The sequence below is a fragment of the Haemaphysalis longicornis genome, unplaced genomic scaffold (genome assembly GCF_048455015.1).
Source record: "Haemaphysalis longicornis isolate Haplotype H1 unplaced genomic scaffold, Haemaphysalis longicornis Haplotype H1 scaffold_1, whole genome shotgun sequence".
Lineage (NCBI taxonomy): Eukaryota > Metazoa > Arthropoda > Arachnida > Ixodida > Ixodidae > Haemaphysalis > Haemaphysalis longicornis.
In genome coordinates, this window is record NW_027526203.1 from 260741797 (window position 1) to 260756326 (window position 14530).

A 14530-nucleotide genomic window follows, 5' to 3' on the forward strand; every position below is an offset into this window, starting at 1 on the left:
GCTCAGGAAAACTACTGTTTTGAAAATTCAAGATATGCACCCCTTTTTTGTGTATGTAATTAGCCTCAGGACAGCAGGTTATGCAAGACAAGGGCAAGAGTTGGCAGTTGGTGCCTTTTTTAGGTGCAAAGCACTTAAGGGGCTCGCCTTGTCGTCGTAGCGCGCTCGCTGGACACAAGTAGAGCCACACGGCGTTCTGCCGTTGCAGCTGTCGTCGCAGCGTAACCCAGAGACTTGGAAAACCAAGTGGTTTGTATAGTCATAAGTGTTCGAAACTTGTGAACCGCTGGCACTTGTCACACACGTCCCCGTTGTTTACCGCAAAGAAAACTGTTGGTACATTTGAGACAAAAAAAAAAAAAAAAGAGACAAAATATACGTAATTAACCGAATTTCTTCGCATACACGAGAAGAAAAAAATACTAGAAACCGCATAGTACGCATGAAAAGAAAAATGTACAAAAAAGTACAGTGCAACCCTGCAAGACACTTTTTGCGCTATCACAACAACAACAAAAATAACTGTACAGTAAAACCTCGTTACAAGAGACACTGTTACAAGAGACACTTGGTTATAAGAGACATTTGAATGAAATCAGTAGTCTCATGTTAGCAAGATTGCATACAAGAGTCCTTGGTTACAAGAGACATACAGTGGAATCTCGGTCATACGAATCTCAAGGGGCGGCAAAAATATTTGTATCACCCGAAAATTCGTATCATCAGGAAACGAGGAAAAATGGAATAGTGCCGCGCATGTGACAGGCGGCGGCAACATGTCATTGGCTCTTGCCGTGAAGAGGTGCAAGCAGCTTCAGCGACCGCTTGTAAACTCAAGGTGTAAACTAAATTGCTCATGCGGGAAAGGAGCTCACAGTGTGGGAGAAAACTGCGCTATAAAATGCCATCCGCGCCAAATATCTGCCGCGGAGGTGGCCAAGCCAGCTGCTGCAAGCGTTTTGAAATTGCCGCCATGAGGTACACGTCTCCCCGTTGGCGCAAGTCGCGAGCCTCCTCCCACTGCCGTTCGTGGCAACCGAGGCAGAGGCTGGTGCCGGGGTGCCGGCCCGAATCGTCAACGTGGAAGTGAAAAGAACGCGTGCTCATCGTCGATGCGACGTGCGCACACGAACCGCATGCGATTCGTGCGCGTTGGTGTTGCTCGTGCGTTATTTTCACGTCCCCGTTGACGATTTCGCCCCCGTGACAGATTGGGCCTTGCTCGGAAAATGACACCCGACGCGCGTGGCAGTGGGAGGAGCCTGCCGACTTGTGCCAATGGCAAGGCGCGCTCTTCATGGCGGCAGTTTGAAAACGCTCCGGACAGCCCGCTGGCCCCGCCGGAGATGTTCAGGCTTACCACGGTTGCGGATATTTGATTAGCGCTTTTCCTAGCCGCGCGGATGATGCTTTATAGTGTCGTTTTCGTCCACATTATCAGCTCCTTTACTGTACAAGCAACTTCATTTGTTCCTTTAGTGGCATCTTAAAGAGCGCTCGGAAGCGGTCGGTCCAGCTACTTGCACCACTTCGCGGCCGAAGACACCGCCATGTTGGTGCCACTTGCCGCGCCGCGCGCAGCATGTGGGTGGTATTTGTGGTGGTGCGTTTTTGTGAGCAGAAAACGCTCCATGCGGTTCACACTTCAACATAATCGACGCGCAAGTGGCGCAGGCAACACGGCAAGGCGACAACAGGGTAACTAGAGCGCGGGGCACAGACCTCAGAAGCGAGGAATGCGGAGAAAGCAAAATGGCGAAAGTATTCGCCGTCAGAAATGAGGGAAATCTTGATTGCCGTGGTTTATTCAAAAAGTGTAATACAAAAAAGGAAGCTAGAGGCACCCGAGCTGCAGCCAGCGGAAACGAAAGGTACAGAGAGGAGATTGTAGCGTAGATAAAAGAATGGAAAAGAATAGAGGGAGAAAGACCAGGCGTTGAGAGGGCGAAACGTTGTGTTCGTTCGGAACAGCACCTCCACGAGCAGGAGTACCGTCAGCGGGGGAGGACTAATGCTTTTGTGTCCGCGCGCAACCAAGGCCGCACAGCCGCACCCACACTCCCGCCTCCCGTCCATGCCGCAGTCGTCTGCTCGCGGCTCGCGTGTTCGTATCACCCGCACCGGAGTGATAAATGCATACGGATCATCCGAATATTTTTTCATTGCATACAATAAATTTTCGCGGGGAATTTTGAAAATTCGTATCACAATGAAATTCGTATCACCAAGATTCCACTGTATTTCCTGGGTCCCTTGAGTGTCTCTTGTAGCGAGGTTTTACTGTACAGGCTTCGTTATCTGCTCCTCAAATGAGCAAAATTGATCAGTATTTGTATTATCAACAGCTTCGCTCGGTAGCGCGTTCCAGGCGTTCACAGCGCGAGAGAAAAAGGAATATTGCAACACATTGCTATGCGCACTGAAGGGCTGTATGCATTTACGTGGCTTGTCCTACTAGAATGGCCGCCAGGTGGGTGAATATAGTCGCCTTTACGAATTAATGTGACCTTGAAAAAGAAGATAAAAAAACTTCATGGCGCCGGCAAGGTAGAGTTGCTAGGTGCACTTGATTGCATATGTCCATTGCACTGTTGTGCCAAGAGTATTTTGAATAGATAAACCGCACGAGGTCGCGGGTTCGATTCCCGGCCGCGGCGGCCGCTTTTCTGATGGAGGTGAAAAGCAAAAACGCCCGTGTGTACGAGATTTCGGCGCACGTTAAAGATCCCCAGGTGGTCAAAATTAATCCGGAGCCCTCCACTACGGCGCGCCTCATCGCCTGCGTTGCGTCGGCGCGTTAAACCCCACAATCAAGATTGAATAGATAAACCTCAGGGCCTGTTCTGCAATCTTTCAAGTTTGTCGCGAAGGTAGTTTTGATGAGGGTCCCACACTATATTTCCGTATTCTAGAATGGGTCCGACCAGGGTTTTGTAGGCGGTTAATTTAACAGCTGGAGGTACTTTGCTCAATTTTCTACGCAGAAATCCTAGTTGTTTAAATGCCTCGGCGCATGTATTCGTAAAGGGCTGTTCCCATTTTAAGTCTTGTGAGAATGTGACGCCCAAATTTTTTACTTTGTCAACTTTACAAATGTTAAAACCTCTAAGATTATACACAAAAGATAAAGGTAGTTTTTTCTTGGTTAGGGTGATAAATGCGGTTTTAGACACATTTATTTCCATTCCCCACATCTTGCACCATTGGGCAGTGTTTTGTAAAGAAGAATTGAGCTTTAATTGGTCATCAGTACTGCATATGATAGTGCAAGTCACGCAGTCATCTGCGAAAAGTTGCAATGTTACACCTGGTTCCGCACCAGAAGAGATGTCATTAAAGTAAATAAGAAATAATGTTGGCCAGACAGCATTTTGAAAACAAGTTTGGCTATGCAGTATGAAAATGGTAGTTTTCCTGGGCGTTAGGTTGACCAAAAAGTGCTAACAAAAATCCCTTTGAAGGTTTAAAAGCACTTCTTTTATTTTCAGAGGTGGTCGTAATCAGTCGAAGACCCTGTGGCCTATGCTTTCAGTTGACGCCTCTTCTTTTCTGCTCTGGTGCTGCCGAGTGCCCTTGAGATGTCTATCCTTGTTGCTTGTCCAAACCCCATAATCCATCTCAAGCCCTCTCTCGATGCGTCTGGGACCATTAAATGCGAGTGCAGCCAAGGTTCTGCTGTCTGTGTAGTTCCAAGGAACCTGCTCCAATGCAAAAGGGGTGCCATAACCAATCATTCAATCAAATAAATCTGAAACTTGCATTCTAATGCAGGATTCCCATGTGCTGTTAGTGAAGCTCATTGACTTACAGTCTCTGACTCGGCACGCATAGACTGTGGGCAGTCTGTGGTTCTGTCTGCCATAGAAGTACATGCGAAAGACAAGTGCCACCTTGCATCTCAGGGAGCTCGCGGTGAGTCTGGACTGATAATCGAAGAGCCCCAGTGCATGGGCTTCGACGGGAGAAGTGTGCCTACAGAAAACGGCCATAACTTGTTTAAACAAGCATCGCAAAAGAACTGATGCAATGTTTAGCTGCTGAGATTTCTCCTAAACTGTGCAGAGCTTTATCTTTGTCAGTGTCCTGTTATAAAACGCTGAGTTATTGCTGCCTTTGGCAGCGAGCTTTCGAGGGGCGGGAATGGGACGATAGACACGCAAAAGTGGCGGCGCAGGCTATATCGCCGCAAAAAGTTCAAGCAGTGTCTGATAGCGGGATGGGCTAATATTGCACGCTAGTAATAATGGTTAGTCTATCTGAAGAGTAATTTAATGCCAAGAGGGAGCTGGCTAAACATACCAACGTTACTCAAATTACTATCAGAGTGAATGTGCACCTTGGGGATTGAAATGGGAGGGCTGGTAGGGTGCGACGACTGTCACCTCGCTTTGCGAAAATTTTGCCGTGGCTGTATGCTTGTGCGTAAAACCAAGCCTGAGATTACAAGAATAATAATTTCTGTATTCACATAATAATAAAAATGCCTTACGATTGCTTAGTTTTTCACTTCGATATTTTCAACGGCACTCCACGCTATCTATGCATAGAGCCTAAGAACTTAAAAATGGTTTGTTAAAAGGTAGTGCAGCTCGTACCTTGTGATACTCTGGTAGAAAAAACTTTATTGAAAGGCTGTTTCACGGTTACGTACATTCAAAACCGATTAAAAAGTGCACTTTTCCTGGCCGAGTTGCCAAAAATTTGATTTTTTTTAGGCTCCCAAGGTGACATAATAAATGTCGTTCTTCTGCTCCAAATCAAGGTTCTTCTGCTCCAAAATCGAGATTTCGCTGCTCCAAAAACTGCTCCCAAATCTGATTCAGCTGTTTCACCCCTGATACAGCACTGTGACATCACAGCCCAGTGTGCAAAAGTGGGCTGGGTAGTTGCCATTCGTTCACCTGTTTTCCTTATTACCTAGCTGAATTGTGCGAAGTTTGGCTTGAAAGTGGCATGTTTGCTATTGGTGTGGGACTGTTTTTCAAAAGCGCCAGACTTGCAGGTTGTGTTTGTGGTCCTTTTGAGTAGGTTCTTAGTGTTTGTATTTAAGACATAAAATAGATTAAGTTGTATGCCACCTAGATAATGATAAATTAATAAAATATTTATTTCCAGCATACTAAAATGTTCCATTTATGGAAATTTTAACTACGCAAGTTGTGTGGGTTCCAGTTATGGTTTTTTATAATGCAAAAACTTTTTACTCAAGAATATACATACCAAGATCATAAAGATTAACGTAGGTAAATGTGCATTTAATGATGTAGATTTGGAGATGAAATGGTGGGTCAGAATGGGAAATTAGATTTGGCAAAAAGAATTTTCGGCAAACTTTCTTAGTTTAAAAAATATGCACAACTCTAAAGAATTTGAAGAATTTTGAAAAATACAAGGTTTTCTTACAAGAATTAGCATGATCTTTAGAAAAATTGAAGTCCCAGCTTCAGTGGTTTGTTGGCTACAAAAAAATACTTGCAGCCTTTTTAAACCCTACTAAAAGTTTTTCTTGGTCATTTCCAGTAGATTTTTTTAAAATCCAAGAACGGAGGGGCGGGGGGGACTCAAAAAATTACAAGTTATGTAAAAGAGTTGGTATATAGGTGCACTTTTTAATAATGTAGTTTTAGAAAGGAAGTAAAAAGTTTAAATGCAATATTTAATTCGTCAGACAAAATTTTTAGAAAACTTGAAAAAAATATGCACATATTTCAAAATAAAAAAAAATAAATTATTTTTGAATATATAGTCTTTCTGTGTGTAATTAGTCATATATGTAGTAAAAATTAGTTTTTCCCCGAACAGTTTACCAGCCACAAAAAACACTACCTACATCTTTTCCAAGCCCTGAAAAACTCTGTATATTCTAGGTAATTTTATTTAATGCAATAACTGTTGGGCTGCAGAATATACAATGCATATAAAAATAAATAGGGAGGTTTAGAGTGACAGTTTTTGCGATGAAGTGAAGGGCGTATAGATGCGAAATTTAAATAATCAAGGACAAAAAAGAAGACGTCAGAGGGGTGGTATATCTCAGAAAAAAAAAAGCATTGGAATATACAAAATTGTTTTATGTGTATTAGTGAAATTAGGAGTAAAATTTGAAGTCTTAGCTGAAGCATTTCTCCAACTACAAAAAAATGTTTTCCAGCCTTCTAGTTGTGCATCCATAGGGCAAAGTGGTCTTTGCCTGGGTCTCTCCTTGGGCAACATGCCAATCTTCCTTGACGAGGAGGCAACAAGTCCTGTCCAAATGATGTTTACATCCTGTAGATGTGATAAATAACATTCGTGACATCCGTAAAGCACCTAGAGAACGGCTACTGAGAATGCCGAACAAGATGGAAGAAAGTTGGTTCCTTTGATCACATCTCCCAGAAATAAATCCTGATAATGCCACATCATCCACAGACCTGCTGCTGCAGATAAAATCATGGAAATCTACGGAAGGTCATACCTGCCAGGTTTTCCGAATTATCTGGGAGATTCCCGTATTTTGGTGGTTTTGTACGATTGTACGGTCGAAACAAAAATCTCCCGAATACACACCCTTGTTTGGCTAAACCCTTCTCCCAGTCTAGCCACATTCCACTGGAGCTACCTGACATCCAAATGACATCCTACACCACTGGACATTGTAATAACTTATAAAGCATAGTTGACAATGCGTGCAAGTTGAACTGGTCAGTACCACAGAAACGCTGAATGCAAGAGGCAGTAAAGAAATATTGTCCCCAGTTCCGAGCATCGAGGTCAACCGCGTTCTTATGGCAAGTGTCGCAGGAACGAACATTGTTATGCTCGACAGTATTCCCAGAACTTCTTGAATAGGGCGGCGTCAGCCACATCGAAGATTTTGCAGCGGACCAGTGGTGTAGCTTGTTAGTAATTTAGACGGCACAGTTGGCTTCCTACTCTGTAGTAACTAAATTAGAAATGGATGTAAATTATTCCATTCTGTTGCTACTAATTTTTCAATTCCCCCCCCCCCCCCCCCCCCCTTCCCCTGGTCAGATCTCCCTAATGCCATCGCGGCGAACCTGGCAGGCATGGAAGATGCAACCAAATTGCGTGATTTGCAGCGTCAAGTAGTGTGTGTCTTGATCCACTACTGTAATCTGTTCACAGCGGGTTTTAAAAGTCACCATTTAGCTGAAAAAATGCGAACTATACAAAAAAAAAAATAAAAGCTTGCTTTGACCAGCTGCACTGCAACCCTTATGATTTATGGATCTTATTTGCGTTCCAAAAACTATTGGGCTGCAAAGTGAAGTCTGCTGATTAATTTTACTAAAGTCAAGCCTTCTCAATTCAGCAGGGGTGACAGGTGCGGCAAGATGCTATCCCAGCTGGCTGGTGCCACCAGTGAAGTTAGCTGGTCTTGCCTCTTGTATCGTCAAGGTGACAGTTAGTTGGCTTGCATAAGACTGCGGGGCACGTTTTTCTATTGTGCTAAAACTTGGAATAGATTGTCTGCATGTTGGCAACTTCCCTGCATCCTAAGGTATGAGCATCAAAGGCACTCACAATAGGTGGAATAAAACAGCACGAAGTACTGGGTGCAAATGCATTTCAAGGTCACAGACTAAGTTGCATTGCACAACGGCTGTATGATGGGTACTGGGCAAGCAGCTGCCGCTTTGGGCTGTGGCCATTCGGGGCCAGTGCAGTGTGCAGATTCACCATGGGGGCTCCTGGGCAAGAAAGGAATCCCCGAAAGACTGTGGCATGAGGCCGGGGCTTGGTGGGCACTATCCATCCCTGAGCCTGTTTTGTCCCCTCACAGGTGGCACAGCAGTGTCGCAGTAGCCTGGAGGCGAGGCTGGCTGCCCTGGAGGCCCAGGCCAGGCTCGCGGAGGAGCGTGAGGAGCGGCACACGGGGCACGTCGACATGCTGCAGAAGTCGCTTGAAGATACCAGCCGCAAACTGGTCGCAGCGCAGGAGGCGCTGGCGGGAGTCACCCGGGAGCTCGAAGAGCACAAGAAGGCATGTATATTGTTTACTGGGGAGATAGCCGCCATTTTTAAGGGCACCTGCTGCCTTCTTGCACACTGGTATCTCAATAATCCACCAAGCGTCAGATTTTGCGAAGACGAATTTCAGCCAGAAGGAGCAATAATTGCTAGAATTGTCAGCGTCCTGGAACTGAAGGCTATACAGAGGCTACCTTGCCTCCTCTCTACTAAATTTTCGCTTCTAAACAAGAATCTTTGGGGGATTTCTTTTTTCTTTGCTCGGAGGTTCAACCTTCCAACTAGGACATTGCTTTACATTGTTTTTTATGCTACATGGCTGGCTTTCCCGTGGTTATTGGCTGTACTCGGTGGATTGTAATACCAGGACGTGCGTTATTAGTAAGCTTAGTTTTCCCCATTTGCATGGTATAGGAAGGCATCAGCAATGCTACGGATAAGGCATTTAGTTTCATCACAGCACACTTGAGTGCCCTGTAATGTTGTTGCTGTGTCCACTGCAGATATATCGGGCTTTTTGCTGCATGAAGTGGCTTCCAAACTCGGGCCCTGCAAAAAAAGTAGCCTGCTGGTGTACTGTCAAACCTCATTCGTTATAGCAAAGTTTCATCAGGAGTGAGAATGCATTTGTTATATCCATATGCCAACGAGGAGGCACCTAGTTTTGCTGGATATAAAACTGGAAATGAGCGCTGTGTGCAGCAGACACGTAACTTGCCCTGAGCAAGAGCATTGAAGAGCGCTGTATACTGTACTTTTGCTCATATCTTGCACCCGCCCATGTTGCACCCACTGAGAAAATAAAAAAAATGTCCCCTTCATATCCATTCCACAGTGACTACGTAATGCAACTCTTTGCCTTCATAAAAAGGTACCATGCAAGTTCATTGCATTTGCTCTTATAACGAATGTGCGTACCACGGCATACCCGCTGCGGTGGCTCAGTGGCTAAGGCGTTGCGCTTCTGAGCACGAGGTCGCGGGTTTGATTCCCAGCCACGGCAGCCGCTTTTCTGATGGAGGCGAAAAGCAAAAACGCCGTGTGTACGAGATTTCAGTGCACGTTTAAGATCCCCAGGTAGTCAAAATTAATTCGGAGACCTCCACTACGGCGCGCCTCATCGCCTGCGTTGTGTTGGCGCGTTAAACCATACAATCAATCAATCAATGCATACCACGGCTCATCGAACTCCCCTCCCCCTCACGTAAAAAGTGTACCAGCCCCATTTTTTTTCGCAAAGAAAATGTAGCCAACAACCATATCGCTGTACAGTAAGGCACATCTGCTGTGCTGATTGCTTGTAGATAGCTGCTAGGTTGTCAACATATGCCAGGGGTGGCCACTGTTGTCTGGTCCCCTTCGTGTCTCGCTTGTGCATGGTGGTATCTCATCTTGAATGGCAAGCATGCTCTGGATAGAATAATGCCATGTCAATAATGCTGTGTCTCAGACTAGCGTAACTTTGCTTTCCTTTTGTTTTTTGACATATCAGCCGTTTAGGATAAGCAGGGGAGAGAATGCCATGGGAGATGCAGCTGTGACGACGCTTGCATCACGGCACACCTTACATTGCGATGAAGCTGCTCTTCTAGGTGAAATTTATGTATTTCCCACACCTGAGCTTTATTCTATATCAGCTATTGGTGCTGATTATAAGCAGGTTTCTTAATTCCATGGCAGAGTTTTTCGCATAACGTTTTGCCTGATAATGCACTCAGAAGCTGGTATTTACGCAGCGGTTATCTTGAAAAACCCTTTATATTGCTTGCATTGGTTCTGTTACCAAACCACCCTTGAACGCTTATCACTCGGCACGTCAGTTATTGGCCTTTGAAGGAAACAAGTGCATGTCGTTTTTCAGGGGATGTTAGATAACGGTCCACACGTAGAACTGTATGCACTAGAGAACTCAGTTCTTTATTGTGGCTTTAGGTTTCACTCACACTTATTGTGCGTGCGGCATGTCCTGACGTGAAATGTTTGCCACCAATTACTTTCAATCCTGTCCCGTCACTGCTATCAGCCACTATTCTTCATGGCTGACCAACTGGTGGCATTGACAGAGCTCACCATCACTGGCTGCTGGGCTCGTGAACACGCACATGCAGCATGCTTCCAAGGAGTTGTATGCTTTGAGCGTCCGACAGTTTCATTTGAAAACTGTTTCTGGAGTGGCTTTGGTTTTGTGCACTAGCGTAAAAACTATTTTTAGCCACGTGGTAAGCAAAATCTATTTGGTATAACCGATAACACTTTGGATTTTGGGCTTTTTGGTTTCACTTTAAACAGCAAAACTACCGTATAAATTCACTATGACTAAATAGATGTCAAATTTCGTTTATTATATCCGATAATTTGCTATATTATTTTTTTTATAGCGAGGTTTGACTATAGTATTCAAGTGAGCGGGGCACCAAAGAACCCCAAGTTTTGCAGGGCACAGCAGTCGCTGTCTGAAAATTTCGTATCTGCACCCTAGTAGTCATGTAGCCTTGAAAGCAATGTGTCAAACACTTATTGTGTGTAAACGAAAAACAGAACTAGGAACAGGGTAGGACACATCCTGCCCTGCTGCTTCGTAGTGCTCATAACTGTGAACACATTTTACTCCGCCTATTGCACTCTGCTTTCAGAGATGATTGGAGACGAAAAAATATGCCTGGGAACTCGCAAAAAATTGCTGTTGCTGTCACAGGCTGTGAAAGAGTAAATTAAGCGTTAAATCTGTTTGTATGATTTCCCTTAAATATATACCTAGAAGAAATATTAATTGGAGAAAAGGTTGCAAGGAGATGTTCATAATAGGGGAAGGTGTGGTGATGTCTGGTGCAGGGCACTAGAAACATGTTCCTGGTGGGGATGGGGTGAACAGTCGCGGTATGCCTGTTGTTGTAAACAAAGCAAAAAAAAAAAGAGAGAGAGAGAAAAAGTATAGGTTTCGTCCACATGCTTTGTGTGCACTTCCACAAAAGAAGATGATTTCTTTCTTGTGTTTGTGCCTTAAAGGAGCCATGAAGAGAAAACACAAGTTTGGTTCATTCAAAAGATTGTCTCGTTAGAATCATACTGACACCACTTTTAACGTAAACTTCGCTCAAATAAGCTACATAATTAGGAAAAACGGGAATGGTCATGCGACCCACCAGCTCATTTCCCGCAACAGAACCTGTGATGTCACATGGGCTAAGCTCTGCGATTGGCGGAGGCTGGCAGAAGCAGACGCAAATTAGGTAGAGCTTACAAACTAGACGAACGAGCGATTTGCGCTTAAATTTAGGGCACATTCTTTACAAAGCAATAAGAATGATGGGACAAACAGTGGAAGTTACGAAAGCACATGTAAACATAGAAGTACTGATGCGTTCTGCTGTTCGTACTGCGCACAGCATGCTTTGGTTTAGCTGCACAGCACTACGGGGCTTGGGGTTGTCGCAGACGACACTGGCCGATTGACGCAAGCAACGGTGTCTTACGTGACCCCATTTGTCGAGCGAGCACTGTTTCAGGGAACGAATATTTTCTCCCAGAACAAAAACAAGCCAGGTTTAAATGCGGGCAAAAACAAACCAAACGCTTGCCACGGTATGGTGGCGCCATCTAGGTTACGGAACGTAAAGAAACGCGGGAACAAACCAACACCGCTGTACAGGGTGGAGACAATTTTTGAACGGTCCCGTGCCGCCGCAATTGGGCCAACGGGCTCAACGCGTTATTCTTTTCGTTTCCCACGAGACCTAGCAACGCGAAACAGACAATATGATTCAAACTTCTTCAGTAAACCGCGTTGCGGCGATAATTTTAGCACGGTTTTGACACAATGACTTGCTTCGGCGGCGAGCGAGCAACCGAACATGGCGGCGCCAGCGTTACGTGTCTCTACCCTGTACGGCAGATGCGTGAATGAAGGTACTCTAGGCTGCAGAGCGGTCGGTTCCTGCGATGTCACTTGGGACCACGAAAACGCACGATTGAGCGGGAAAATCAAAATTTTAACCTAAATTGTTTAATTTCTCAGTGAATAAAGCACCGTTTGTATCCGGACAAGCGCTGGGGGCACTATAAAACACGAAATCTTTCGAATAAAACCAACTTGCATTTTCTCTTCATGGCTCCTTTAAATGAGCGGGTAGCTTCTGCCACTTGGGCGCAGAAACAAGCACAATGTTTACAGTATAGTTCAGTGTCCCAGTTGTGTGGAGCAGAGAGCCTTTACTGCATCGAGTGGAATTGGAGAAGTTCCTGAGCAACACTTTTTTTTCCTTCGCTTTGTGTTTTCACCACATGGCATATGAGCGGAGGTTTAAAGATGGGAAGAAAGCAGAAAGTACGAGAGAGATAGGGTGCAGAAATTGCACCTGCTGGGGAACTATCGGTAAGAATGGATTCAGATTGGCTTGCTACAGAATGTTGCTGTGGCTACTAAAATTAAGATTTCCGCGTAATCTACCTGGGTGAAAAGTTATGCTGCTTATAGTTTTACGCTTTAAGGCCATGAAGGCAGAATGCAAGTTTGGTTCATTCAAAAACATTGCCTTGTTAGAATCATGCTGACACCACTTTGAACGTAAACTTCGCCAAAATAAGCTGTATAATTACGAAAAAAATGGAATGGCCATGCGACCCACTATCTCATTTCCCACAACAGAACCTATGATGTCATACCAGCCAGCTCTGCGATTGGCGGAGGCCGGAAAAAACAAGCGCAAATTAGGGGGAACTTATAAGCTTGCCAAACGAGCTATTTGCGCTTAAATTTTGGGCACATTCTTTTTATATCAGTTAGAATGGTGGGGCAAACAGTGGAAGTTACGAAAGCACACGTAAACATAGAAGTGCCGATGCATACTGCTGTTGGTACTGCGCACACTATGCTTCGTTTAAATGCACAGCGCTGCGGGGGCTTTGTGGTTGTCTCAGACGACAGGGGCCGATTGATGCAAGCGACAGTGTCTTACGTGACCATATTTGTCGAGCGAGCACCATGTCTCACGAAAAGATTTTTTTTCTTTATGAACAAAAACAAGCCAGGTTTAAATTCAGTCACAAACAAACCAAAGCAGAAAATGGCTTGCCGCGGTGTGTTAGTGCCATCTAGGTTGACTAACAGTAAACAAGTCACCTCTCCACACAAAGTTTAGCTGAAAGACCTGTTCTTATGATGTCATTGCAAACGTCTTTCAAACACACTTTTTGGTGCAAGAATAAAAATTTTAGCCTAAATTGATTAATTTCGCAGTGAATAAAGCATCGTTTGCTTCTGGACAAGTGCTGGGGGCACTATAGAACACGAAATCTTTCGAATAAAACAAACGTGTATTTTGTCTTCATGGCCCCTTTAAGGCACTGGTCTTGAAACTTTTTTTTGCTTTCCAACCAATTTTGACGAAACTTAATGGGCTTGTTCAGTTTTTTTAGCAGATTTCAAATATCTAATTAGTTTTGATGTGAGATAACTACAGGTTTTCCTGCTCAATTTAATCCAATCGCCATACAGTTTAATCCAAGCACCAGCCAATTTAATCCAAGCGCCAGCCAATTTAATCCAGGTGCCAGTGAATTTAATCCAAGTGCCAACCAATTTAATCCAGCTGTAGGAAGGTTGTTCAGGGGTGTTTTGTGCGAAATTAGGCACAGCTTTACGGACTTTGTTGCGAGTGGTGTCGTGAAAACGTGGTGTTTCTTGATCCATTATGGGCAAAATATCTTATGTGGACAGCTCAATATACATTTACTAACACGCGCAGACCGTTGCCATGAGCTGATCGTCTGCAACAGTGCCGTCGATAACACACGTCAGAAGTATTGTCTGATCTTCGCGTAACAATGCCTTCACGAGTTCCTTTGATGAAGACACATTACATAAATGCTCTTTGCATTTTGATTTTTAATAACTCAATGCTTTTCTGCAGTGTTAAGCAATATATCGGAATTTTAATATCGTCTGCGAGATCGTCAGAAATATCGCCTGCTGACGACAGAAGTGTCGTATGCTCGCGTAAAAATACGCTGGCACACAATTACGGATTAAACGAGACCACTCTTCTGGTCTGCGGATGTTAGTAAATGTCCATTAAACTACGTGAATATGATATTCTGATGCAAAGCTCGCCTAATTCCGCACAAAACACCCCTGAACAACCTTCCTACAGCTGGATTAAATTGGTTGGCACTTGGATTAAATTCACTGGCACTTGGATTAAATTCGATGGTGTTTGGATTAAATTAGATGGCACTTGGATTAACCCTTTAGGGTTGAATTTTTTTGCCAAATGCGACCCCCCTCAGGGTCGATTTTTGTTATTGCTGATTTAAATTCTTCGGACGAATCTATTCCGAGAAAAAATTATCGTAATTTTTTTATGGTGACCCTAAAGGGACAAAAAAATCATTTGTGTTATTACATATGTGTGGTTTATTCATGAGTAACACAAGAAAAATTCTAAATAAAAAATCCCGCCATCTCCATGAAGGGAATGATGATGAGTGGGGCGAAGCTCCAATGCTTATCGGTAAAACCGTGAAACATTAGCCTACGCATCATATAAAGACTCGACAC

At 44.3% G+C, this 14530-nt stretch overlaps 1 protein-coding gene across 1 annotated transcript in view; it reads left to right on the forward strand.

The window, feature by feature from the left end:
* Nucleotides 1-14530, forward strand: part of LOC144144930 (uncharacterized) — a 114058-nt gene that overhangs the window by 17438 nt on the left and 82090 nt on the right. Inside the window, exon 9 of the mRNA XM_077676438.1 lies at nt 7787-7987. Coding sequence (XP_077532564.1) covers nt 7787-7987 — 201 coding nt within the window. The remainder of the gene's footprint in view (nt 1-7786; nt 7988-14530) is intronic.